At 38.1% G+C, this 27,668-nt stretch overlaps 1 protein-coding gene across 3 annotated transcripts in view; it reads right to left on the reverse strand.

The window, feature by feature from the left end:
* Window positions 1–7,323, reverse strand: part of kif7 (kinesin family member 7) — a 28,802-nt gene extending 21,479 nt beyond the window's left edge. The window contains exons 1-5 of one of the 3 annotated variants that reach the window (XM_017478750.3): window positions 7,272–7,323; window positions 5,893–6,294; window positions 2,659–2,859; window positions 1,803–1,877; window positions 911–1,298 (exon numbers count right to left, since the gene is read on the reverse strand). In XM_017478750.3, the coding sequence (XP_017334239.1) occupies window positions 911–1,298; window positions 1,803–1,877; window positions 2,659–2,859; window positions 5,893–6,223 (995 nt within the window). In that variant the 5' untranslated portion in view covers window positions 6,224–6,294; window positions 7,272–7,323. Of the gene's footprint in view, window positions 1–910; window positions 1,299–1,802; window positions 1,878–2,658; window positions 2,860–5,892; window positions 6,295–7,199 lie in introns of those variants that run through there. The other 2 variants (XM_017478749.3, XM_053683247.1) reach the window with 2 other exon arrangements.
* Window positions 7,324–27,668: the final 20,345 nt, after the last annotated feature.

Raw genomic sequence — 27,668 nt, forward strand, 5'->3', positions numbered from 1 at the left:
CGATTTTATTATAGTACAGCAGGTATCTTCAATACTGTAGTAACACTCGTTACTCAATATATAACTTGGTTGTTACTCAATCAGCTAAAAAGCAGCTGACTGGATGTTAAAATCTATTTTTGTATCCATGGTTATGTTTCTCCACTCTACACTACACTAGCCATCTTAACATAATAAATATTAAAATTTCTTTAAGCAGCATATACACCATATGGCCAAATATTTGTGGACACCTGACCATCACACCCATATGTTGAACACCCCATTTTAGATTTAGTCTCTGCCTTTCTGTTATAATAACCTCCACTCTTCTGGGAAGGCTTTCCACTAGATTTTGGAGCATGTCTGTGGGGATTTGTGTTCATTCAGTCGCAAGAGCATTAGTGAGGTCAGGAACTGATGTTGGGTGAAGAAGTCTGGGGTGCAGTCAGCGTTCCAGTTCATCTCAAAGGGGTTCAGTGTGGTTAAGGTCAGGACTCTGTGCAGGCCACTTGAGTTCTTCCACTCGAACCTTGGCGAACCATGTCTTTATGGACTTCGCTTTGTGCACAGGGTCATGATCACGCTGGAACACATTTGGGCCTCTTATTTCCAGTGAAGGTAAATTGTAATGCTACAGCATGCAAAGACATTCTATACAAATGTTTGCTTCCAACTCTGAGTCAACAGTTTGGAGAAGACCCACATGGGTGTGTTCGTGAGGTGTCCACAAACCTTCGGCCATATAGTGTATACCAGCACAACTGATGCCTAATGGCATTCCTTCACTACTAGCACTTTTAAATAGTATTCCTTTATACAGACCACAACAAATAATTCTCTAATGTCTAATTCAAAATAATAACTGTACAAGAATTTGTTCTCTGGGGTGCACTGTACATTATATTAAAATTTAATCTAAGCTTCATACCTTGTGATTTTTGAGTCCCTGTAAGGAATATGACTGCCTTTCCTTTTTGGGTCCCCTAACGCCCCGATGACATTTCCCAGAGCAAGAAGTCCGCTGTTGATCTGAATGCTCTCCTTGAGTCGCTCCCCAGTGTTGCCAGTTTTAAGAATTCGCTCGGATCCGGCCAGGTCCACAAAGTGGAATTTAGAGGATAGGATCTGTGAGTTCCTGCTGGCACCCCGAGAGCCACCGCGCCTCTGCTCCATCAGCACGGTGAAGATGGTGTGAGAGCGGCTGGAGTGAGGGTTCATCTGAGTGGCTCCTGTGTGGCGGGCCGTGTTTCCGGATTCGAGAAGACTTAAGACCTCATCAAGCCCCTCCACCTCACATTCTTTCACTCCACACAGAACTATGAAGAAAAAAAAAAAGCACAGAAAAACACTTTCCTCTACCTTTAAGGAGACTTGTAGTCAGGAGCCTAGAGGTAATAAAGTTGGCCGCATCTGCAGGGGAGATTCACAGAATACCACCACTGGGACAGGGCAATAATAAAATCATACAAGCTGATGTAAGTACTTCAAATGTATAAACTGAATGTTGTAATATAAGTTACATATCATCCTTTCTTGCTCTTTGATGCAGAATTGTATTACATTGCACAAAAACCAATGACTGTATCAGTTTTTATGTCCTTTGAGCATTTTATGTGGATAAAAAATAATCACTAAAACATGCTGAAGTTTTATGAAAATTGTGACACACATGGTTAAGTCTTTCATACCACAGCAACACATTATCATGTCAGTATCTAGTATTCTCCTCCAAATCTCTTTTCCACGATATAAGGGGTAAGGCTATGTGGGCCTCAATAGGAGCTGTTCACTCATAGAAACAGTAATAAACAAGCACTTACTTTCTACAAACATGTTGTGACACTCAGACATGTGACATGAGTTGGAAATGTTATTAATTGGGCCACAGCATGACTCTGAAATGAGTTCAAATTAACCAACCTTCAGTTATACTGCAAAAACAACTGTACTACATGACAAACTGCAAAAACAGGATGCTTATGTACTGTTAATTATAACTGTTATATATTTGTCTAACACACTGCTTTCATGACTGTGCATACAGGTTTTAGGGAGGAAGTGAATGGCATAAGAGACTTCCTCTGATAACCAGTATGACAAATTAAGGCTTTTATCATTTCAAATTATGAGTAAAATGTAGTCAGCGCTACCATTTCCTATCTAAAGAGGCAGGCTAATTTGAGCTCCATTTATTGGCCATGTATCAAGAAATGGGAACTGCCTGCAGCGTTCTCAGCGACAACCGTGGGCACTCTGTATTCACAAACAAGCCCACAAACACAACCGTAAACTGTCTATTTAGGCTCCACTTATTCCAAGAGCTTTTAAATTCTCCTTATGATCCAAACGTTATCATTTCACTGGTGAGGATGTTTACTTTATCCATCATTTCTGAGTGATTCACATCTGTTAATGCCAATTTCAGCATATTTATCATTTGATACAAACTAAAATAAATATTGTTGTGACAATATTATATATATTTTTTTAACTATAATGACTGCTCACTTATACAGTATATTTATTGGGTGCATACTCAAATATAAATATTACCTGCACACAAACTGATATTTGAACAGCTGTGCAAATCTGTACATAGCAATGAAGAACATGACATTTTCGCTTAGACATTTCACAGATTCCATGGGAAACCCTGAGCTACCTTAAGCTCCTCACCTATACTGCCCTTGTCATCCTCCCGGATATGAATGTCCTTGCTTGCTGTCTCCACCTCCAAAAGGTCTCTGAAGATCTCCTTGTAAACCTCGAGGTAGGACACTCTGACGGAGAAGTCGCTGAGGTCATTCTCATCCAGGAGCTTGAAGATCTCAGCCACTGCTCTGGGAATGATTCCTTGCTCGTCATCACCGAAGGAGGCTGCAGCCAAAAAAACAGCAGTGAGTTTGTAATCGCGCTCCACAGCCAAATGCCAAAAAGCAAGATCTCAGATGGCAAGAGGGGCTGTGCTTTCGAGCAGTGACAGCTGCGCCGGGGGAAGTGTTGCTGGCATCCCAAATGTGTGTGAACTCATAGGAAGATTTTAACAAGAAGCAAGCAACCATCTTCAAACCCAGAAAATCGCTGGCCTTGATAGAACACAAAAACTTCATAGTTGTCATGAGAAACACTTTTTAAGATGAGACCAGTAAAAATAAATTCAAATACACTGTGGCATATCAATATGTCATGATTTCTTTCAGGAAATATGTGATGGTGAAATTACATTTTTATCACGTACACCAACCATATAGGTGCAGTTGTCGGTAGTACAGTTACTGACTATAGCTCATCTGTTACTACACAGTGTATCAGTCCAACTGGACCTCATCCATCAGTGAAAGGGACTCTCATAGGACCACGACTAACCAAAGATTTCTCAACCAGTTTCACTCTTGTGCTGAGAATCATCAACCAAAATATCCTGCCAACAACAGTCTAAAACTGAGCCCTTGGACTCTTGCACCAACATCGTAGGTGTAAATGGACAGACTGTCCAGGACTAAGAATAATCCAACAACACAAAGTATATCTTCTCAATAGTGGTCCTTTTAGACAAGTGGTCACCAACCCCGTTCCTGGAGATCTACCTTCCTGAACACTTCGGCTCCACCCATAAAGGTGCCCACCTGACCATCTAATTATTGCCTTAAGACGTCCTTGATCAACTAAAACGTTTTGCTTGGAGATGAAACCTGCAGGAAGGTAGATCTGAAGGAAACGGGCTGGGGACCACTCTTCTAGACTACTGGAACATCTACAGACAGTAACTTTATACCTATAAAGCACACCCATATGGTAACTATTGACCCATTATATATTTTTATTAGATATTTAAGCAATAAATCAAGACAAGGCATGCCGTCATAGGAAAATCATCAATGAAGGGGTAATGCAAAGCCAGGTTACTGTTACCACCCGCAAAGAGTTTTACTCCTCTTATAATCACAGCATTTGCCAATGCTTCTACATTTTTTTTTAAAATCAATGTACAGCTATGTTGTGGTTGTCCACATATCACTCAGAACTAGGGATGTCAATTTACACAAATTCCCATGATCGATCGTCATTTAAATTAACGATCAATTAACTGATCGTTAACCTTAATACTGCAAGATGCGTCTACTGCAGTGGCATATAGCCATCAGCATGACAGGGTGTGCAAATGCCACTCAAAATGCCAGATTCCTCACCCAACAGAAGGGGTTTTTTACTCTACATAATAAGCTAGTAGGATTGTAAAATGAATCGATGTGATTATGATCATTTGATAAAATTACTCGGAGAATACGAATACGTACTTCACTTTTTACGCGTACGCTAGGAACAGCATACCATACATATGATGCAAATTTCGTCATCAGCAGCGTACGTGTGTACTGTACGTGCGCCGGCAGATTTTTCTAACTGTACGTATTTTGTCGCCGCAGATCGCACATGCGCATTTAATTCTTCTGCACTATTTAGTTGTTCCAAAAGGTGGCAACAGTGAGCCAGGGCCGTTGTTTCTCATGCGGAACTAGTATTAATGCTTCTCATCGTCTATACTTCGCATTTCTTTCACCAACAGACTTGAATTTGCCATCCCTCACTATTTTCTGATTGAGTGGTCGCACAGACCATCTTCTCTTTTAAAAAAATTCTTTTCCCTCTAGTAACAACAAGTGAAGCAGCATGTCTTCCTCCTCCATTGTTCTTCGTGTTGCTGTGATTCACACCGGAAGACCTGTTTTACTGCTCTGCTCTGACTCTTGTAGGCCAGGAGGGCCTAGTGCAAGTTGTCGTAATGTGCATGCGTCGACCGCCTGTGTACGCGTACATGTCAAACGGAGTATATTTTGAAAGGCTATCCATACACCTGTGCACATACGCTAGCGTATGCGTAAAAAAAACGAAGTATTCTTTAGGCTTTACTCATGAATGTCCATAACATGTTACAGGCCTATGCCATTTAGTTATTACTTTGGCGGTCCTGCTTGAGGTTGAGACTTACATACCTCACACGGATAACGTTTCATTATCTATATGTTACATGTTCAGAAGCTAAATGTACCCGGTAGATGACATGCTAATCCATTTCAGAATCCATTCTTGAAGGAATGCTGTAGTCCGGCTGAATGCAACGGATCAACTCTCGAAAACCATCACCTTCGACGACACTCATAGGCAACATGTCATTTGCGATCATTTCATACAGTCATTCAGCAATTCCTTCTGCCTTTTGAGCTCCAGTTTTCCCCCCGGCTAAAACAAAGGTTATTGTTGGTTGTGTAGCTTCATATCCTGTCACGAAGACTGCTGGATGCACCTTTTTCAAACAGTATATCATGGTGCTCGTTGTTGTATTGTATTTTAAAACACAATCACAATGTTTGCAATTAACATTATCGCCATTTAAAGTAAAATGATCCCACACATATCTACGGCGCGCTCGCTTCATTTTTCCTCGTGTGTCGGCTGTCGATTAATCGTTAGCATCCCTGCTCAGAACAGCTACAAAGAGCAATGTCTTCACCAGCCTCTTTTTCCTCTCATGATAATAAGCAGCTCATTATGTTACCCAGAAAGCACAAAACCCTCCATTCTCAAGACTATGTCATACCAGAAAACCCAACAGAACAGTTTTACCTGACTGTTACAAAGCACTGACACTGGAGACTCCTTCCACAAAAACTAATCTCCTCACAGAAAATTTCACCAAATTAATATCAACCTGTGATTCGCCTAATTTTCAAGTCGAGTTGTTACAGAACATTCTGAACCCTTTCACCAGTCGAGAATTCAACAGCGCTGTAGTATAAGACCAGAAACAGGCTGCACATCTTGTGAATTGTGAGATTATATATCAGCTAAATGCATTGCCTATTGTTCTTTTGGGACAGTGAGGCAAACTGCAGGAAAAAAATTACTTACATATATTAGCCTCTCCAATCGTGTAGGTTTTGCCTGATCCTGTCTGACCATAAGCAAAGACAGTGGCATTAAAGCCCTGAAAAAAGGCTTCAATGAGGGGTTGGACACAGGCTGCATATACATCCTCCTGGACAGCACTTTCCTCGAAAACAAAGTCAAAGTGGAAGTGGCGATCATGGCCGAGAGTAACCCGTTTATCTTCAGGAAGTGCAGTGATGCAGCTCTCATGGTTGTGCAGGAGTTCTTTAGGGAGCAGCGGCCGTACTCGCACCGCCACCTGCACCGCTGTGTCCTCGGCCTTGCCCTGCTGGGGTGCCACTTTGGGAGACATGACCTCTGTAGATCTACAGCACAACACTGCTCAGGATGCTGCATCCATTCTCCTTTCTCTCCAAAAGATCACTGGAAGAAAAGAAAAAAATATTTAAAATTGATCACATACAGAGCAAAAACATTTCTGTTGGAGCTCCTAATTGGGCTATTATTTTCACGATGCATGAGACAATGATTATAAAAATTAAGACTGTTGTGAGATTATTGCAGTGATATTAAATACTACTGAATACTTTAGCAGTACTTAGTTTGAACAGCTCTTTATCAATGCACCATATAGCAATAATTAACACCGAACAGAATAATTTTAGGCTTTTCAGAAACTGAAAATGGATTTTATATCCATTCTCTAGATATGAAACCAGTTCTGTGCTTTGGGTATTTTGTAGAGTTTGCATTTTACACACAATTCACATCACTTTCTATGCGAAATGTTGTAGGTTAAATACAATCCCCATTATTTTTTCCAACAAAAGCAATTTAATTAGCAAAGTGTGTACTAACAGTATACTTATTATTATTATTATTATTATTATTATTATTATTATATTAAATTGTAATAAATGATGCTTTATTTGGCATTCTGCAGCATTAAGATTGTTTGCTAACTAAGATATCGAGAACACTATTTTTATTTATGTTTTACGTTTGAAAGAAACATGACGTTACATTTGGAAGCACTGGGATAACATAGACATGAGAGAGTATTTCTAGACGAATAACATGAAACGCACTGATAAAAACATACATTTTCCGTTTTTACAAATTTTATAGACATACCGTGATACGTATAACGTTGTTAGCTCTGATGCTACAAGTGTTAGCTAGAAAAAAAATTATACCCGCTAGCCAGCTAAGTTACACGAGAACCAAAAAAAAAGTTAGCTGCATTAATTTTTTTAACTTTTAACATTTAAAACGTTCAGTTTTTAATACGAACAGCATTCTGACTGTCTGTTAATGGTCGGACTTACGGTTTACCTGCTATAACGAAATTTGTGGCAAACTGTGATTTGCGAAAGTCTATAATAAATTTACAAACTTACTGATTCCGACTCCATGTTTTTTTCCCCAAAGGAACAAACGCGTTTTCTCCCCACCCGTATTCCATAAACCCCGCCCCCTGCGGTATGATTGGCTAGCATCCCGAGTAACTCTCTACTATTGGTGGACATGAGGTTTAATGGAATACGAGTGGGGGAAACACCACACATCCCATCGCATTTCAACCAGAAGTAGGATGAGGAGGAGGAGTTCCTAAATCTGGTTTAATCTGGTGAATTTCCGAAATCTCACATACTACTACACAGAATTACTTGTGGTTCCCATTAAACATTTTCATCAACTAAACCATTTCAGTTGTGTCAAATAGGGTTGTGGTTTTACATTACTTTACAGTGGGACACTGAAGAAATGTAAAGGTTTTGGATTAAATTAAACTAAAAGAGCTTTTGTGATGTTCCATGGATTCTGAATCAGAGGTGTGATCCACTTAAATGCTTCTTTTGAAGCAGTTTTGGGTTATTACAAGGAATACGGAAAACTTGAAATCTGGCCACTCAATTGTAGTTAGATACTTAAACCCAGACTCTGTAGTGTTCTCCAGAATAGGGAGTAGAAATGTAATAAAAATACATGCACTGCAGCAGAAGAGATTTCAGTTTGTTGAAAACCACTTTCAGTTTGGCGAGAACCCCATTATACAGAGTAACACAAAATCCAGTATACTATCTATCTATCTATCTATCTATCTATCTATCTACAGTGCTGTGAAAAAGCATTTGCTTCCTTATTTCTTCTGTTTTTGTGTATATCTCATACTAAATAGTTTTAGATCTTCAAACGAAATGCAACATAAAACAAAGGCAACCTGAGTAAACACACAATACAGTTTATCTTTCTTTCGTTCTTTCTTTCTTTCTTTCTTTCTTTTATTTATGCAAAAATGTTATCCAACACCTATCACCAATGTGAAAAACTAATTGCCCCCTTAAATTTAGAATCTGGTTGTGCCACCTTTTGCAGCAATATCTGCAACCAAATGCTGGTTGGATCATCTTGCAGCATTTTCACCTTACGGGCTGAACCCCAGATAATCTCCTTTAAGATTTTCTGGTAGAGAGCAGAATTCATTTTTCTCTCAATTATTGTAAGTTTCCCAGGCCCTGAAGCAGCAAAGCATCCCCACACCATCACATTTCCACCACCATGCTTAACTGAGGGTATGATGTTCTTTTTGGATTTCTGTGTTTGGTTTACACCGGATGTAACAGGACCCGTCTTCCAAACAGTTCTACTTTTGACTAATTAGTCCACAGAACATTCTCCCAGAGGTTTGAGGATCATCAAGGTGTGTTTTGACAAATTTCAGATGAGTGTTAATGTTGTTCTGGGTTAGCAGTGGTTTTCACATCGCCACACTTCCATGGATGCCATTTTTGCCCAGTGTCTTTCTGATAGTGGAGTCATGAACAGTGGCCTTTATTGATGTAAGAGAGGCCTGTAGGTCCTTTGATGTTCTCCTTTACTCTTTTGTGACTTCCTGTAAGAGTAGTTGCTGTGCTCTTGGAGGAATTTTGGAAGATTCTTCTGGTAAGGTTCACTACTGTGCCAAGTTTTTCGATTTGGAGATATTGGCTCTCACTGTGATTCTTTGGAGACCCAGAGCCTTTGAAATAACTTTTAAGCCTTCCCAGATTGATGTATTTCAATCACCTTCTTCCTCATCATTTCTGGAATTTCTTTCAATTTTAGCATAGTGTGTTACTGGGTAAGACCTTTTTACCAACTTCATGCTGTTGAAAAAGTTCTATTTAAGTGTTGATTTGATTGAACAGGTTTTAGATTAATCAGGCCTGGTTGTGTCTAGAAATTAACCAAAGAAATGTGCAAAACCCTGATTGCTAGCTTTGCTAGAGTTATATACATATACAGGCCTATTTCCACTGATGCACTGTGTTGTCAAATTAAAAAGGAATAATATTAACAATGGGAAAAAGTAAAGTGAATAAAATGCGATATATAATTTTCAGCATGCAAGTATCATAATGTGTGAAGTAGAGGGTTTAGAAAAACACCAAGTTTAAAATAAACTGAAAAGTTTAAACTTACTGAACAGACAAGGCTGATCTGATTGAAGGTCTCAAAATGTGAAATCAACTGAAATATAAATGTTGAAACAATATCAATGTAGCCCCACCCCTGCAAAAATGACGCTCTTGTATGTGCCAAAACCTGTTTGCCCAAATCAGTTAAAAGAAATAAAAAATAAAATAATATAAAATATAAATAAATTCTATGGAAAATGAAGAACGTCCCTTTGTAATATGTTATCCTTGGACATGAGTATTTGTATAAACCAAGGCCTCAGGCTGAGCACACACTTCTCTTACTGCTAGTCTTTCAGTTCTCACCACCATGTTTAAAAACTAAATGAAGAATTGGAGGGAAGAGGAAGGAAACTCAGAATAATAACATTTGTTATTTCTCAATAATTTGCACCATGAATTTGATGTAACCTGTTGTAATTTGGAAATTTTGCCTGATTTAAAATTTGTAAAATTTTCTTTAAAATTGAACAGCTTATTGTGTTTCTCAGATATATTTTATATATAGGCATGTTGCCTTTTGATCATAGTTAATCACAGTTAATATTATTTAAACTGTAGTCTACTGGCATGAAGTGCGCAAAGTATTCTCAAAAATTCCCAAGGACACACACACCTCTCTTTGTATGCCAAACCAATCGGAGTGGTAGCCATGACTACACGTGATGTGGATATGTATTATAACATCTCTCCTCTTTTCTCATGATAAATGCTTCATTGATATAAAAAAAAAAGTATAATAAATAGTGTTTATAAAACTGCACTGCCATTTAATGGCCAATCTCAAGGCTGATAGATGCCGACAGATATTATATTGTATGCAGCCATCCTATCATGCATTGTTACAGCCATGACAGAGACATTTCTGTTTTAATGTCTAGAAGACTGTGCTTGAATTGTGATAGAAGCTGACAAAGGAAATAATATGATCCATTCTACTGTGTGTGAAATTACTTTGATTTATAATGACTTCTTATTTATTTGGTCAAGAATGAGACAGAAACTTCAGTGAATTGTCTTTATTTGACAGGTTGGGGAAAAACATTTTCATCTTGCACATAAAAGAAGTTGGCTGTGAAAAAAAGGAGGAAAGAATAATTACCTATAACGACAGGAAAAAAGTCAACGATTTCTATGTCTCTCATGCTAAAAAGAATATTTCATATTTTCCACTGCTATCAGGTCTCGATAATGAACCTTTACGCAAGGAATGATTATCATTATATCAGCCATTAATACTCCTTGTGAATGAAGGCAATCGTGCGAGTGTGTCCTGGTCACTGAGGTAGACTATGACTTGTTGTTGCCATTGATATATTTTCAACAACAAAATCACTAGTCTTCCACAATATCCAGAACTATTTCGGAATCAATGTGTAGATCGTGTTTATCATGTATATCACACAATGTATTGTGCATATTTATTGGAAACAAGAATATCAAATGACAGGTTATTTGAAGAAAAAGACCTAAGAAAGCATAACTGGCCTGCTTACTATGTGGAAAGGACAGCCTCTTTCCACTATTGATGAGAGTGAAATTAGGCAATCAGAGGTATCTGTTAGCTCATGTATACAGAGCTGTCTCATTCTCATTCATCCAGCAATCCTGTGACATTACATAAGCAACAGTTTGAAAATATGCAGAGGTTTCATTTGTCTTGAAGGAAGGCTTTGACCTCCTAGACTGTGGAAGACTTAAATTAAAGGATAAGAATAAACAAAGGGAAACATTATTTCGTTACAAATTAGGAGACAATTTAATTTGATATACATACTGCATACTAGCAGTGTGATTATACATTAGTATTATGATGCACTGTATAATGATGATTAAACATGAAATAACTGTATCATTAATGGTATGGTATGGTAAAGATATTGACATCACAAATATATTTCCAGGTCCAATATATCACCTGATATATGATGCAAATGGATGAAACCAATAACTACTGAATAAACTACTGATGTCTGTTAAAAAATATATTTCCCTAAAGCAAATATCTGAATCCTTGCATGGCTGCTGAGTTCTAAAGACAATATCTTATTGTCTTTTTGAAAGCAGTGACATAATGAAACTTGTGAGTCAGGGCTTATATGAATATTTCATATCATTCTCATCAACTCGATGGCATACATTTTATAGGCGTATATTTTTATATACACCCACATTTACACACAGATTTCTATTCAGGTGAATTCCAGTCACATGCTTCTTGAAATGTTTCAACCCAGAGCTGAAAGACCTTTAAGGGAACGATCTGAGAGAGCCTTTTGTAATTTAAGGTGACTTACGCAAGCCTGAAAAAATATCTTCAGTTAATAATGTCATGCTACTGAGCCACATGCCCTTTCCACAAACCGTCCAGTCCAGTCCTATATTCGCCATTATGTCAAAGTTCCGTCTCTGTCCCTCGTCTGTTCTGCGTTTTTCAGCCCGCTGACTCGTTCTGCTGAAGGTAATTAATGTGTATGAAATGCATTTATTGGTTTGTGCCAAGCCTTTCTAATTCCAGCAACTATGTAATTATGTCTGTGGCTCAGCAAACAATATCATAAGAACACAGAACAATTGTAATCAAATTCAGAAGGATGGATGTCTCTCTTTCTCTTTGCTTACCTTATTTTACTTGGATCCTTGTGGCCTTCTGAGCATGTGTTCATCCACAGCTATTCATCTGTTTGAATATCATTAACATGAACTGTTAAAAGCTCTGTGGAAAGAAAAAAAAGTACACAAGTGAGAACTTGTAAAAATGACTGAAGTGCTCAAAGTCTAGGGAATTAAAAACAACTTGTCAAAGTAAGGCAGCTTTGAAATTTACTTAACCTTCAAATCCTGGTATATGCCTTGCTGATTTAAACTAGTTCTCTTGAGACTATAGTTGTCTTATACAACCAAGGTCCTGGGGGACTATAATGGCTGCCATGCTGAACAGTACTGCATTATTAAAAGCTGAGAAATTATATCCCTAGATGCGATGAAAGCCTTACATTCTGCTCGACTGCTGATGTGGCTCAGCAAGGAGAGACGGCCAAGCACAGCAGTGCGTTCCGTCCCTCCACCATCTGAATGGAAACTAATGACCATGATAAGTGCCCATGCAATTTGGCAGACGTATGACTTATAAAGCACAGCCAATCTTTCTTATGACCACTTCGGATAAGAGGGGAAGTACAATGCGAGCTATAGAGAACAGTTCAGAAAGGAAAAAAAAAAAAAACAAAAGCTAAAATTGAAATAAATTATTTTGAAGAAAATCAACTCAGCCACAAGGGATTTGACCGAAATAAAATGTCATTATGAGTGGCAATGTCATGGGGGTTTTAATCACAATCTTTCCTCAAAAAAAAAAAAAAAATCAATAAAGATTTATTATTCTTTTCAGGTTTTCATATGCATTCAGTAAATATGGAGTAGCCTGCATCAGAGGCAGTCATGAAAAAGTCGCCATGCTGATGTTGTATTGATGCAGACATATTCATAGATAGTCAGATAAATATAAATATGAGAACAAATACATAACTTCTGTTTTTATGAATACCTGATCAGTAAACTCAGAGCTCGCACACAGGTTTCATATACAAGGTCAGTAAACCCTGTCTAATAATACGACAAATAAATATTTCCTAAATTTTGTGATATTTTTACACACTTTACTCCATGCCATTATGGCCAGAATTCTACACTTGTCGTTATAATTCTGCATCAGATAAATTGAAATGTTATTGAAATGGTAATACAATGTAAACAACAAAAAAAGACTTATGGCTCAGATGGATAACAGTACACATAATGAAGTGAAATTAATATTTCTGGGGGAGGGAAAATAATGTAATAGCGTTTACTTAGAAAATCGTGCCTTTAAGGCAGAACACTGTCCTCACCTTATGCTATGATTTGATTATGCTGACATATCAAACAAGCTTGCTATTGAGAGAATGCGACAGAAATATTTTACACAGCTTTTTTTTTATTTTATTCAGTGCATCTTTCATTAATTTTTATTCTTGAATTTATGGATTTATGGAAATAAGCAATGGAACCTCACTCAATCTTTTTCTCTTTTGACCTCTTTCTCTCTCTCGGTCTCCCTCTGAATGCTTCCCCTCACACACAGGAGGTAGATTAGGTTTAGAAGAAACCAATCAGCCCAGACAACCCGCAGCATTCCTTCCCTCTGTGTGTGTACGGGCAGAAAGAGAAAGATGCAGCACCATGCCGGCACCATCAGATGCACCAAGCAGGCTCCATATTAACCCTAATGAAAGATGACAATAAAAATAATGGTGACATTTCTTATCAGTTTAGTTGGTGCCACGGTATCACTCGTTAGGGGTGATGTGGTGCCTGGCTGGTGTATCTGTATTTTTTCCGAACAACGTTTCTAAATGGTTGTGATAACTACAAACTCAGTCACAGCGAATATATTTTTGCATGGCCTGTCTGTCTACAAATTGCACTGAGCTACAGCTGAACACTGGATTAGCTGGATAGCCACGTCAGTTTACAGTGAAAAATCAATAATCATTAGAAAATGGAAAAACATAACAAATTTTCATTTAAAAAATGGTTTGGAGTTTTCAGGGTTTCAACCAAAACATACAGTTTAAAACATTGTTTTCTTTCACAGTGTTGTCAAGAAAAAAAAGGAACAAGAGATTGCTTGTTGTCTATTAAAAAATATTAAAGTCTGTAAAGGAAATTAGTAATGGCTGAAAGTAAGCCATGAGCCATGCTAGCTAGTTCCCACTAGCTTTCATTGACCTTAAATACAACACTTTTTCATATTTTTTCAGTTATATTGAGTGAAGGACTTGACTCAGTGCAAGATAAGGACGGATCTGGCCTCACACTCTTGTTGCCCACTCAGCTATATGGCACAAGATAGCCACCAAGGTTAGAGGAACTCTTTGTGGGCATCATGCCACACCCCCACTTTTGCTGCCCACTCATTTTGATCACATTTTCTTCTAATATTCTCCATGAGTCTCCATATGGATCTCTGTAAGATACTTTCTGACCACGACTGTTGTTTAAAGCGCTATATGAATACACTGAAATATTTAATGAGGATTAAAATTATTTCTAACAATGCTTTCATGTTCACATTGAGCTGTTGTCAACCTACTGTCTTTAGATGATGTTTCTAACCCAGAAAAAGTCACTTGGTAGCTTGGGCATCCTAACCATTTCCTTGACTCAGTAAAGAGCCTTAGCATCTCCTCCCCCTCCCCTATAATACCACATCAAAAACAGTCTGTGCCCCCCACAGCCTCTAGGGACCACAAGCCCTGCCAGTCTAGTGCTCTACCACAGACTGTAATAGTGCATTAAATGTGTCCTTAAATGGAGTCCCTTTGCACACATTCTATTATGTTTTGATCTCAGTTTTTTCCCCAGTGTCCTGGTGCTTCAAAAGAGCTAGTCATCGCCTTCAAAAGCACATAGGCCTCTTCAAAGATGGCTGCAAAACTGTAGCACTTCCATGTCTAAAGTCATCCATCCTCACAGGCTATGTTTATTGTGCACTTTGGCAGCAGGCTGTATCTATAAGTGGTGTGTGCCTGTGTGTGTGTCATGCACTTATAATTACAGTATCCCAGGAAATACCCCAAAATAAACATATAGCAGGGGTGGAAGTTTCAGTTCACTGTACACAAGAGACAGCACTAAATAAACCTAAATGAATCATAAGCAAGTCCCTTTAATATAATCTGTGCATGATGTCTATAATGAAAGCTCAAGATGAGGTCTGAAACTGTATTTCAGTAGCTTACAAGTGGGTTAAACCGTACAATTAACAAATCACAATCTGTTAATTGAATGCAGTTTGTTAATGTAACCTTTTGAGGTAAAGGTTAGCACACGCACACATCAAGCAAGAATTTCTGGCTTATTTACTGTCGATTTGATTTAATCAGGTGAATCTGCTCCCCACCCTGACCTTTCACAACATGCAGGATATTTACATGCAGCTGCGTTTTGGCGTTTTCCAATACAGCAAACATTTCCAAAACTATGGCATGCATACATAGTGCAAGTCATAATTTGTTGATTAGGACATCGTTCGATTGAAATAATTTAATTTGTAAATATTTTTTAACCCAGAAGCCTTACAGTATATTCTGCATGTCTGATAAATCATCACTTTAAATAAATTAGTGTCAACAAAAAACCCTTATTAGCGTGAGAAGATTGTATTGTATCTGTATTGAGTGTATTGTATCTGTTTTAGTTTTGGGAGCTGTCCACCTCTCGGTGCTGAAACACCCTTACTGAGGGTCTTCTATGAAGGTCTGTATTTCTGACACATATGTAACCCTAAACCTAACAGAATAACCACTAATGATAATCACATACGACGATGTGACTAAATGAATTCGGCTGGAGGAACGGAAATGTCCCTGTACAACAATACACGCTTGATATTTAATATATAATTTGATCCTGTAACCGTTAAATATTCTCTTAAACTAAAACCAAAAGCATTCGTCTGCTTTCCATGAGCTGCAGTTATTATGATTATTATTATTATTATTATTTAGAGAGAGATTAACACTTAATTTATCTTATTAATTTATATATACATATTGTGCTTTTAAACAAAGAAGATAAATAGATTAAAGGATTCTATAAAGAAGATAAATAGAGATAAAGATAAATCAGATAAATCATAAAAAATAAGGCGCACGTGGACGAGAGCAGGTTAAAATAAAACGAAAGCGCGAACAAACAAAACAACAATAACAACAACAACAAAATACATGTAAATAGGCTATGAGAATGAAATACATTAAAAATACAATTAGCAAAAAAAAATGCATGGCGTTGAGCACAGGTTTAATCTCAAACGATTAATCTCAAGAATTGTTTTGTAGTCGGATAATAATAATAATAATAATAATAATAATAATAATAATAAAAACAAACATACCGAGGTAGAAAATTAATATCGCGAATTTTCGACTGAAAACGTGCTTGAAATATAAAAAATCTACCTGTTGCACCGATGCCACTAAACTGCGCGCGCGCGCACGCACACGCACACACACACACACACACACGCACGAGCACAGAGCCACACCAGGACCAGTCAGCAAACCCGTCATGAAGGAAGGAAGAAGGTGGGATACACACGTCTGATCGAGGTCCCCTTTTCCCCTCCATTTGCCTTTCCTGGTGTTCACACGTCATCGTATTTATTCGCTGTTGTTGTTTTTGTTTGTTTTTCTTCGCATATCGACCATCTCTGATCGCACTGATAATCTCGCTTGCTTGTGCACAAGCCGCTCCTTCTGCACCATGTGAGATAAAAAAGCTCCGGCTTTCACGGGAGCGCCGCTTCTTAAAGGCCCGGCAAGTTCACCCCGCGTGACGTCATCGCGACGCAAGCGCCATTAAAATAAACAAATAAATGAAATAAAACCTTCCCGCACCTTCATAACAAGAGACCCTGCGGGTGGGTGGGGTGGTTGGGGTGCATGTATGAAAGAAAGAAAGGTGGAGAGGGGTTCATTAAAAGCTGACATGAGATTCAAATTCAAACCCAGTCACAATTTAAAAAAGGCATTATGATTTCTGTGATCATGGTTCAAAAACTGTATATGCACTTTCCCCCTCCCTGAACACAAATTCCAAGATTTCCACATACCAACCCCCCCCCCCCCCCCCCCCCCCAAAAAAAAAAAAAAAGAAAAAAAGAAAACAACAACAGTTTATACGTCTCACCTTTACATCCTTCTTCATCCGGATGTAAACATGTACCTAAGGACTGCTGCTGTTATCTTAAAGACTATGATGAACACTGCACTTCAGAAGAGAGGATGGGTTCTCTGTTGAGGCTGGTTCCTCTCAATGTTTCTTTCTTGTTTTTTCTCAGGGAGTTTTTCCTCACCACTCCCACTCATTTACTGATCTAAATCAAAACCATCATATTTCTGTAAAGCTGCTTTGTGACAATGTTTATTCAGAATGAGGAAAAGTGTGATCTCAAATGTGATCTCTGCTGATCTCCTGGGAATTTCACACACAACAGTCTCTAGAGTTTATACAGAATGGTGCAGAAAACAAAAACATCCTGTGAGCGGCAGGTCTGCAGGCCGGGACAGGCTGGTTGATGAGAGAGATTAAAGTTTACTTTGTATACATCTATAGTAAACATTAACTGAAATAAACAGTGAAAATTAACTGAAGCTCTTGACTTGTATCTGCATGATTTTATGGATTGTGTTGCTGCCACATGATTGGCTGATTGGATAATTGAATAAATGAGCAGGTGTACAGGTGTTCCTATTAAAGTGGATGGTGAGTGTAGATTTAGATTGTTCTCCAGTGTGCAATCCAGAGGTGGCGATGGCAAGAAAGAACTCCATATAGAAGAAACGTTGAGTGGAAACAGGTGCAAAAGGGAACCTGTGCTCTTCTGGATGACACAAGATAGTGTGATTATGAGTCATTACTCTTCCTGTAACTGCATACTAGCAGTGCTGTGTTGAAAGAAAAAACTTGTGAAAACATAGCCTACACAAGTTACGGTTAGCATTGTGGTGGGGTCAACACTTGTACCATTTCTTATTAATCATTTGTAAACAATCAAATAAAGTAGACACACATCAACTCATTCCTTCTCTCGTTCCTCTTCATACAATATTGGTCTGCAGATTACAATACAAAAGGCTACCCTTGAAGACAGTACCCCAGTGAAAAGTACTTGTCTTGTACCCTGAAATGCACAATTTAGTGCGTCCACAGAGTTCATTCTGTGATCTGATATAATCTAAGGGTCAATTTCAATAAGACTGGGTTCAAATTATGTATAATAACACAGTATGTATTGCTCCAATGTTAACCTAAAGCAGCCAGCATACTCCTATCTATCTAGATTATCATTATCCAAAGAGATTCTTAACATTATCAAACAGATACTGAGCAGGTCTTGCTCAATGGCCCAACAGTGACTCTCTGGCCTACATGGGATTTCAACTCAAATCTTCCAATCACTAGTACTGTAAAGTACTGAATAATTACAACAAATAATTATAAAACATATATACAGTAAACTACAGTAACATATTTACTGTAAGTACTGTAATTTTTAATGTATTACTGCATGTGTCCCAGTAATTTACTGTAGGTTTAAAATAAATTTTAAAAAATAATTTATCATCCACTACATTTGGCTGACAGTTTTATGCAAAGTGACTTACAATTGAGACAGGATACAACTGAACAGTTGAAGGTTAAGGGTGTTGCTGATGGACCCAACCATGGCAGCTTAGCAGTGCTGGGATTTGAACTCACGACCTGCTTACCTATAACTAGTTTACACAGATTCAACCACCTCTACTATTAATCGACGAGTTCAGTGCTTTACATTAGCAAGTTTTTACTAATATATAAATCAAAGAGGGTTTGTGCTCGTCAAAAATAGTCACTAAAATAAAAGGCATAAAAAAATCCACTAATTTTCAGATGCCGACACACAGACGACCATATCTTTACAATCTCTGCCTAAAGCGTTACATATCCCACTACATTTTCTGATATTTTACTATAAAAATATTTATAGTGTAATACATACTGTAAATTTACAGCAGGTTGTTATTATTTATTTCTTTTTTTACAGTGTATGCCCCAGAAGCCTGATTTGCTGTATATATTTGCTGAATTTATGAATATACTGCTTGTCCAACATGGTCACGAGGAACCTGGAGCCTATCCCAGGCAGCATGGGGCACAAGGTGGGGTACACCCCGGACCCAGTGCCAATCTGTTGCAGGGCACAATCACACACTAGGCACGCTTTGGTCATGCCAATCAGCCTACCCTGCATGTCTTTGGACTGGAGGAGGCAACCGGAGTACCCAGAGGAAACCCCCGCAGCAAACTCCGCACACACAGGGCATGAGTCTGTGTCGGGAATCGAACCACCAATCCTGGAGGTGTCTACAGGACATACAGAATTGAACACATCTGTAGAGGTATAACTTGTTATAAGTACATATGGTTCATAATTAAGCCTGTGTCTTTGGTTTTGGTAGCACATTTCTCTACTAGTTAAGACATATGAGGTGGTAGAGGCAGTGCCTGGATGATTATTTTCATGTGCATTTGATTATGTAGAAGATATTCTGGTGGGTGCATGGTATAAAAGAAATTACCATCATAAGGAAACAGTTTTTGAAGTGCAAAAGGTTTTTGCTAAGTTTAGTCAGGGACTGAAGCTGAGCTATTTAATGCCCTTTGTTACTGAAGGAGGGTGGGACACAGTTGGGGGCAAATTGTTGCCCTCTTGTGGACCCAAAATACATTACATTTATGCATTGTGTGTAGATCTAACCTCTGCCCCAACTTCTTTGGCCTCACACAATTCACACACTCATAGCACACACACACACACACACACACACACACACTCTCTCTCTCTCTCTCTCTCTCTCTCACACACACACACCACCAGTCATACCTCCCGACCCCAAAAACGCCACCAGTCATACACACACCCCCAACCATCCAAACACACACACACACACACACACACACACACACACACACACACACACACACACACACACACACACACCAGCCCTGACTAAAATCCCCCATTTACATTGACTCACTAACTAAATTACACACAGCAAGCACACACAATCACCTGCTTGCTGTGGGCGTCTGCTGCCCCTAGACCACCCACCCCCACCCCCACCCCATTTCCTGTTTCCCCCTCTCCTTTGGCAATGTGCGGTAACCATGACAACGAGTATCAGGGAGCCATAAGTACAGAGAAATGTTTTGTCTGCGGCTGTCAGGATATCCCGTGTAAGCAAACAGGGATGCAAGCTGTGGCAATACATGAAAAAAAGGAAATAAATAGCAAACATCTACTAGTGCAGGGTTAATGCTGCTGCAGGTACCAAAACAGTGACAACAGAAGATGAGGTGTGTTAAACGTTCATATTTAGAGAGGAAATTACAACTGCTGTCAATTTGAAGCCATGCAGCGCAGACCAAGTGAAGCGACAATTAAGGCAGAATAGTCATGTTCCTAAGCAACAGAGGCCTGTCACATTGATGGCTAATCATCCAAGCAATCCCTTGTTGGACTTTTTAGTCAAACCAAATGCCTCTGTAGAGAGGTTTGTTTGTTTCTGTGCATGTCTTTCATACCCAGGATTCTCTGCATCTAAGGTGACGCTTGTTGCTTCTATTTTTCCACGTTTCATGTGCAAAATTTGGATTTCGTGATGATACATTATACAGAGTTCCTCTAAACAAAATACCAGAAATTAGAGAAAATTTTGATAACAGAACTCTGTGTCATATCTGTGTTAGGTGTCAGATGCAATCATCAGCTGTCACGACTATTTATATCCCGTGACAACAGTGTCATGTTACTGTGTCTGGTAATTTATATGACATAATTTAGCTGTCATAAAGCTATTTTTGACAAATGTACTGTAATTAGCTATGCTAGTACTTTTACAGTGTAACATGTTATGTCACACATTGAAAGCCCACAGTGGTACTGTAGTCAGCATAAAGGTCCTGTAATGACAAATGTATGTACTAGATGCAACATAATCTGGCATGCCATCAAACGTCACATTACCACTGGGTATACACAATTAACAATGGCACATGACTACTGGCATCATGTGTTTTTGATATGATCATGACGAAGGGTTAAAAAAACTCTCAACACTCAACCTCCAACAATCAACCCAGCCCAAGCCCATTAACCCACCAAACTCATATATAACTTAGTTACTAATTACTACATATACTGAATTAATTAAAAATATTAGCAATTATTATAAATCGGTCAAAATAATTTAAAAAGCTATCAGTAACTAAAGCATATATCAAAACCTGAAACTGATTGTGCACTGAGAGTATGCAGGTAAACAAACTGCCCAGTAATGCCAGGGCATGACCAATTAGCAGTTTGTGCTCATGGGTTTAATAACGCCATTGTATATCTTCAGAACATCTTATACTGTATCCCAAAAGCCTTAGGCATGCTGGCCAATGCGGAGACAAGTCCTTCCAGTCTCTCTTAGTTAAGAACAAAGGTGCTATTGAATGCAGCAGAGCAGTTAAGAGCACCCAAATGGAGCTCAAGTGGGTTCTGGCCTTCTTGACTGAATAGCCAATGAGCATTCAAATCTCTCCATTCATTCTCTCCCTCTGTCTATCTGTCTCTGCCCCCATTACATTTTTAAAATGTACCATCACTGGCAGCTGCTAAAAGCTTGGGCGTGGAATAAGAGGAATATTAGGCAAAAAAAAAAAAAAGCGAAGCTGTTGTCTTTAGGATCCTCCTGGTTGAGACAGGTATAAAAAAGGGCAGAACATTAAGGACCAAACGGCTGCTGCTTAAAAACCACCAACCAGAAAACATTCTTTGAATCCACTTAGCACAACTCCTAGTCTTCTCACACATTTTTGTAAAACTACAGCTCCCCGTCCATGTTCCAAGCCTGCTATTACAGTAAATTACAACTAAGTCTAGATTCTTCGAACAGGGATAATTGGAAGGCCATTATCCAGCACTCATGGCCAAACACAGAGCCTTCTTTCCTGCTTTTAATGTGTTAGTTCTGTGCTCTTTACCTTTATTTTTTGGATTTAAAGAAAAATACCCCCAAACATGCTTGCTGTAAAAAAACAACAAAAAAAACAAACAAAAAAAACATCAACAACCCAAAACAAACAAACAAACAAAAAAACATACATTGGGCAAAAAGGCAGCAGGAACAGCTCCAGCCACCCCACAGCCACCTCTCCATCATTGCTTGTTAGTTTCATTTAGGCTTTTCCAGAACATGCAGTATGTCTCATGAGAGAAACACCAATCAGCCGGACCCCCCCCCCCCTTACCCCCACAACAAACTAAGCTGAACCAGAGGATAAGGATGTGGCATTAATAGCAAAATGTCATAAGAGGGAGAAACAGAACACATAATTGCTCACAGAATTACTTGCAATTTAAAATTTTGGTTGGAGGAAAATATGTGCCTTCCATATGATGACCTCCTTTAAATAAGCAGATGCAATTAAACAGAAAATGCTCATAATGGTTGCAAAATCCATATTCAACACTGCAGGGTGTACTTAGCAGTATGAATATGTTTGATTATAATAGTGCAAATGGATTCCTGAACAGCTCTCATTATATGTCCAAGGATTACTGAGGTCTGAGGTCAAAACATGTTTCGATGCCCTTACCAGAGTCAAAGCATCAGTATTATTTACAGCAATCATTTGGAACCTTGACTTTTCCAGCAAGCAAGCGAGAACGACAAGCATGATCCCAGAGACAGGGCCGTGAACCTGTAATGAAATGTCACACTGCATGATTCTGAAATGAAAAGGAAATAAGATGTGTACCGATTACAAATCCGATGTGTACTGATGTGTACTGATCTTTTGATGGGAAAACAATCTGGCATGTTTGTATGAAAACTGGACATCTGGATATATAACATCTTGGTCACATTGATTTTACCGTTCCACTAAATACATAAAAAAATGAAATAAAAGACTGAAGGAGTTGTAATTTCAGTGCACTTATCCCAAAATTTGTGCAGGCACAGAATATCGGCACAAAAGAAGACTTTGAGTTGTAATTACATAAATAGCCTTTTAAAAGGTTCAGCCATTTTCAGAATTGTCTTTCTCAACATGCTTAAATTTGTTTTTCTAAACAAACTCAAGTCGCTACACTTTTTTTTTTCTTTTTCTACATTGGTTTATTAGTGAAATTGGTTTAATAGTAACCCATTTCAGATGTATTACCAAGAAACGTATAGAAAAATGAACCGAGAAAACACTCATAAAGCAGTGTTAGTTTATCATGGATTATTTGTACAGTATATGATGTGTTGAAGTCAGTTTCTGTCTATATAAGCATACATTAATGAACATAATGAACGTTCAATTTCAGTCTTTTGGGGTATTTTAAAGGATTTTTATAATCCAGCAGAGCACAAAGCCCCAGCAGGCGTTCTCAGGTTCCACTTGTGTTCTGCCTCTGCATGTAAAAGGCTAACTGAGGACATGTGAGACGCCTGGCCATCTGGGTGAAACACTCGATGCTCCTGGATGCTGATCGAAGAGCGGCTCTGTTGTTTCTGCCCCGAATAGATGAGGTTACAAAGAGGCTGACCTTAGAACAGTGACTGGGAATCTGCCCCATCAGCCTGAAATTTAGTTTGGGGAAGGTTTTCCTTCTGGGTAATTCTCTTTAATTAATTTAATTTCTTTGTGCTAGAATGCATGGAACCAGCAACATGGTGTTCATGCAGCTTTTCTGCCTCCATCCGGAATCTATATCTTCTGTCATTGTCGTCATGGTTACTATGAATGAATTAACTACATATTTGGTCATCTTTGTGCATATTCTTAAACCTAATCTGAAATACATAATATTGTCTGCACTAATTTCCTTTTCCCAAACACCAGGATGCTGCATATTCCGTGATCCATCTCTCCCTCCGTCTTGTATAGAATTGCTAATACTTTCACACTAGATCTGCTTATCCAAGAGCATTATTATATATTCACTTTACACAGAATTGTGTTCAAATTCAAATGTCTCATTCTGGATATCACAATCATCAATCTAACAAACACATAATATATTTTCATATATTGCATATATTGACTATTGTGATTTTCACACTACGCTGATATGAAAGCGTGAAACACTATAAGGGCATCAAGCAATCCGCTGAGAAGTGAGGAGTTTCTAAGTTTATGAGGGGGAAAAAAGGTCATTACATGTTGGTTGAAAAAGAGACGTGTGTATGTGTGTGTGAAAGCTGTAATTATGAGGATGAGGACACAGCAGCTGTGCTGACACACTACTGCTTTCAATGAATCACAATGAAGAATACAGTGACATTAAGTGTCGAATGCCACATAAGCGGCAAGAACACAACTGCCTTCTGCTTAATAACGATACTGATATTCTGCCAGCAGTGGAAGGAAGTAATGCTAGATGCAGGATTTGTAGGCTATAAATGTGTTCAAATAATGGTTTTGCATCCTAGTTTTGGCAAACAGCCCAAAATCATGCGCATAAATACGAGAAGAAAGAATACTCCACATTTTCTTTATTCTGTCTACTGACATTCATAGGCTTTCCACCAGTTATTATTTTCGAAATCTGAGTTATATAAAGTCATATGTACTTTTATGTTTAAGCACACGTTTCTACTGATGATTAAAGAAGACACCTGTTAGTTAAATATCCTAACTACATTTTTTCCTACTGTCTAGCAGCAATACTGCAATTTTGCCAGCAATGGAGATTGAGATAATGCAAGGCATAAAATTATAGCTTGCGCATATGTTCAAACAAAATTCCAACGATAATCACTGTCAGGAAAATCAGATAAAATTGACAATAGACGATAAATTATTCTGAAAACCGCATTCAAGGATCATCTGGGTCACCTTAAGCACACATTTACAAGAGTAAACCTATAACAACCTACTAGGTAACATCACTAGTAGTATAGCTCCTAAATATGGTTTATGAACATTATTAATTTGAAGATCTCATAAGTGCATTCAAATATTGGCCAGACCCATATTTTAGGTTCAGTAAAAGCCTTAACAAGAACTGAAAGGAAATAAGAGACAAAAACATCATCCTGGCTTATTAAGTTATTATTACTCAAAGTCTTGATCAGGGATTTATTAATATTTATTTATTAAGATGTATGTACTTTACACATCATGAGAAAATAGAGAATGAGACGGGAAAACACCCCAGATAGGACGCTAGTCCTTTTCAGGGCACCATACGTACACATTCGCATACATATTGACACTCTCATTCACACCTAGGGCAATTTGGCATAGCTAACCCCCCTCTCAGAAGGTTTTTGGCAGGTGTAAAAACAACCAGAGAACCCAAAAGAAACCCACTCAGACACAGGGAGGTCATGCACTCAAAAATTGATTTTAGGCTTCTTGTTTAGTTTAATTAATTAGAATGAGCTACAGTAACATAGTTTTTGAACATTTTGTGGCAACTTAATTTCATTGTGTTGAATCCACCTAATATATTTAAGACTGAAGTTTATTTAATTTGTGTCAAAACTACGTGAATCATTTTTGTTGACATAACTAACTGGGCAGTGGATCTGTAGTTCCCAGCATGCTTTGCAAGGGTCTGCATTAAGAGAGTAAATTTAGGGATTAAGTGTTATGTGTTTTTCAGTAAAGGGAAAGACATGTTAGTGTTTAATGCTCAGTTATGTTGGACATTTGAAGTTTCTGTAATGTTTTTGAATTTTGTGGTTACGATTTTGCTGAAGATTGGCGTTTGTGCTTAGGCTGTAGGCACTCTGTGATCTATACTAATGTCAGTACTGACACCAGTCATTTATGTTTAAACAAACCGTGTCGTTCATCATTATACACAACATGTATAATTATGAATGAAACTGAATTAAACCTTAGTAAATTAATAAAAAAAAATTAAGTTGGACGAACATAGGAAAATTTTGTTTGACAAATGTAATAAAGTTAATTGAACATACTAGAGTAAATCAATTTGACCTAAATCAACTAAATGGTGTTGACCCAAGTAAACTGATTTATTTTGAATGAACTAAATTAAATTGTGTGTAAAAACTTCAATTAAGATAAGTAAGAGTAATGAATTAATTTTTTGAGTGGAGCTGTGAGATTTTTTTCGTTAATATCACACCAAAATACCACACTTTTGATAGTTTTTGTCAGAAAAAAAAATACATTTAAATATAGTAAAGATTATTGACTGTTGGTTCTTGCCTTGTTGTGTAAGCAATGAATTTGAAGACATAAAATGGTAGCCTGTGACTGCATCCAGAATATGGCTTGTTTCATATTTCAGTTATAGGAGACAAAGTAAAACCTTAGCCATAGCCACTGGAAGTAAAAAACAAGCAGTATAATGTACATACCAATTATTGTGCCTAAAGCCCTGGCCATTGTTCATTAATAAATCCATATGTACTTGCAGCTTGAATACTTACTGATGTAAAAAAGTTAACCTATAACAAAAAAAACAAAACAAAACAAAACAAAAAAAACCCAGAATGTTTGTACAACTTTTTGTTTCTTTATGCTGTTGGTTCTTGCCTTGTTCTTATAGACAGTATTAATTAGACAGCAGCCTGTACATTTTTCAAACGATGCTTTACTTGCTTAATTTGACTAAACACCTCAAAAACAGATAATAATACTAATTGACATAATGAAACTGCATTTGCTACTTAGGTCAAAGTTGACACTTAATGTTTTGACCAAATGCTCTTATTTCTTTATTGCTCTGCTATAAACATTATTAGTTTGAAGATGGCAGAAGCCTGTAAATGCAATAATAATGATCTGAATTATAAAGCTCTAAAACCCTCAAATGTAACCACTGAAAGAAAGTAATCTCTGGACTTGACCATTTAGGTCAAATGCGACAATCAATGTCTTGACTAATTCTTCTTCCTCTTCAAGTCGCAGACATTTTGATTTAATGATCAGAATACAGTGCTCCTATGAATTCTAGCCAAAATATCACAAGGTTGGATTCAACAGGTTAGAAATCAACAGCCTGTAACAACAGTGACTGTGGTTCTTTAGGTCACTGGCAATTGGTTCTTACCTTCCTAAGAATGCTATTAATTTGAAGATGGCAGTATGCGCTTAAGGCCCTTCCTTCAATGATAGTAAGACTACCACTTTGTTTTCTAATTACCGCTTTAATCAGGGTCTAAATAGAAGCCATAAGCCTCACTGTGCCACAACATTTTGGAAATGGCCTCCCACACAGCCTAATGCTCCCTTAACCCTCTAGCTTTACTGCACACTGAAAGCGGGTTAGCAATGAAAAGCAGATGTGTGTTGCGGGCCTGACCTTGGTTGCCATGGGTACGAGGGACAGGCTCGTATTCAACCGCCCGCCCGAGTCCTTGCTAATTGCTGTCGCTATGGCAACGAAGCACCTGATGTAACACTAGGAAAGGGCAATAACCTTACAACAGTCCATTTATTTATAGGGAGCTATTCTGCACTGTGCCTCTCACTCAGAACGGGGAAAACGGACTTGGGAGGCGGATCTGACATATCTAATACCAGTGATGGCAAAAAAAAATGACATTCTTAAGTGTGCATTAGACTGATGGGTACCATTGTTCGAACTGAACAAGCATCAAAAGGTGCCTTTCGCCCATTTTCTATAACTAGCACCTTCATATGGCAGTGATGACTGTCTTTATCATGCACAAAATAACAGCTGCTGAAGATATGTGACGATGTAAAAGGAAAGACAAAACTTAACTC

This window comes from Ictalurus punctatus, chromosome 10 (genome assembly GCF_001660625.3).
Source record: "Ictalurus punctatus breed USDA103 chromosome 10, Coco_2.0, whole genome shotgun sequence".
NCBI classification, from domain to species: Eukaryota; Metazoa; Chordata; class Actinopteri; order Siluriformes; family Ictaluridae; genus Ictalurus; species Ictalurus punctatus.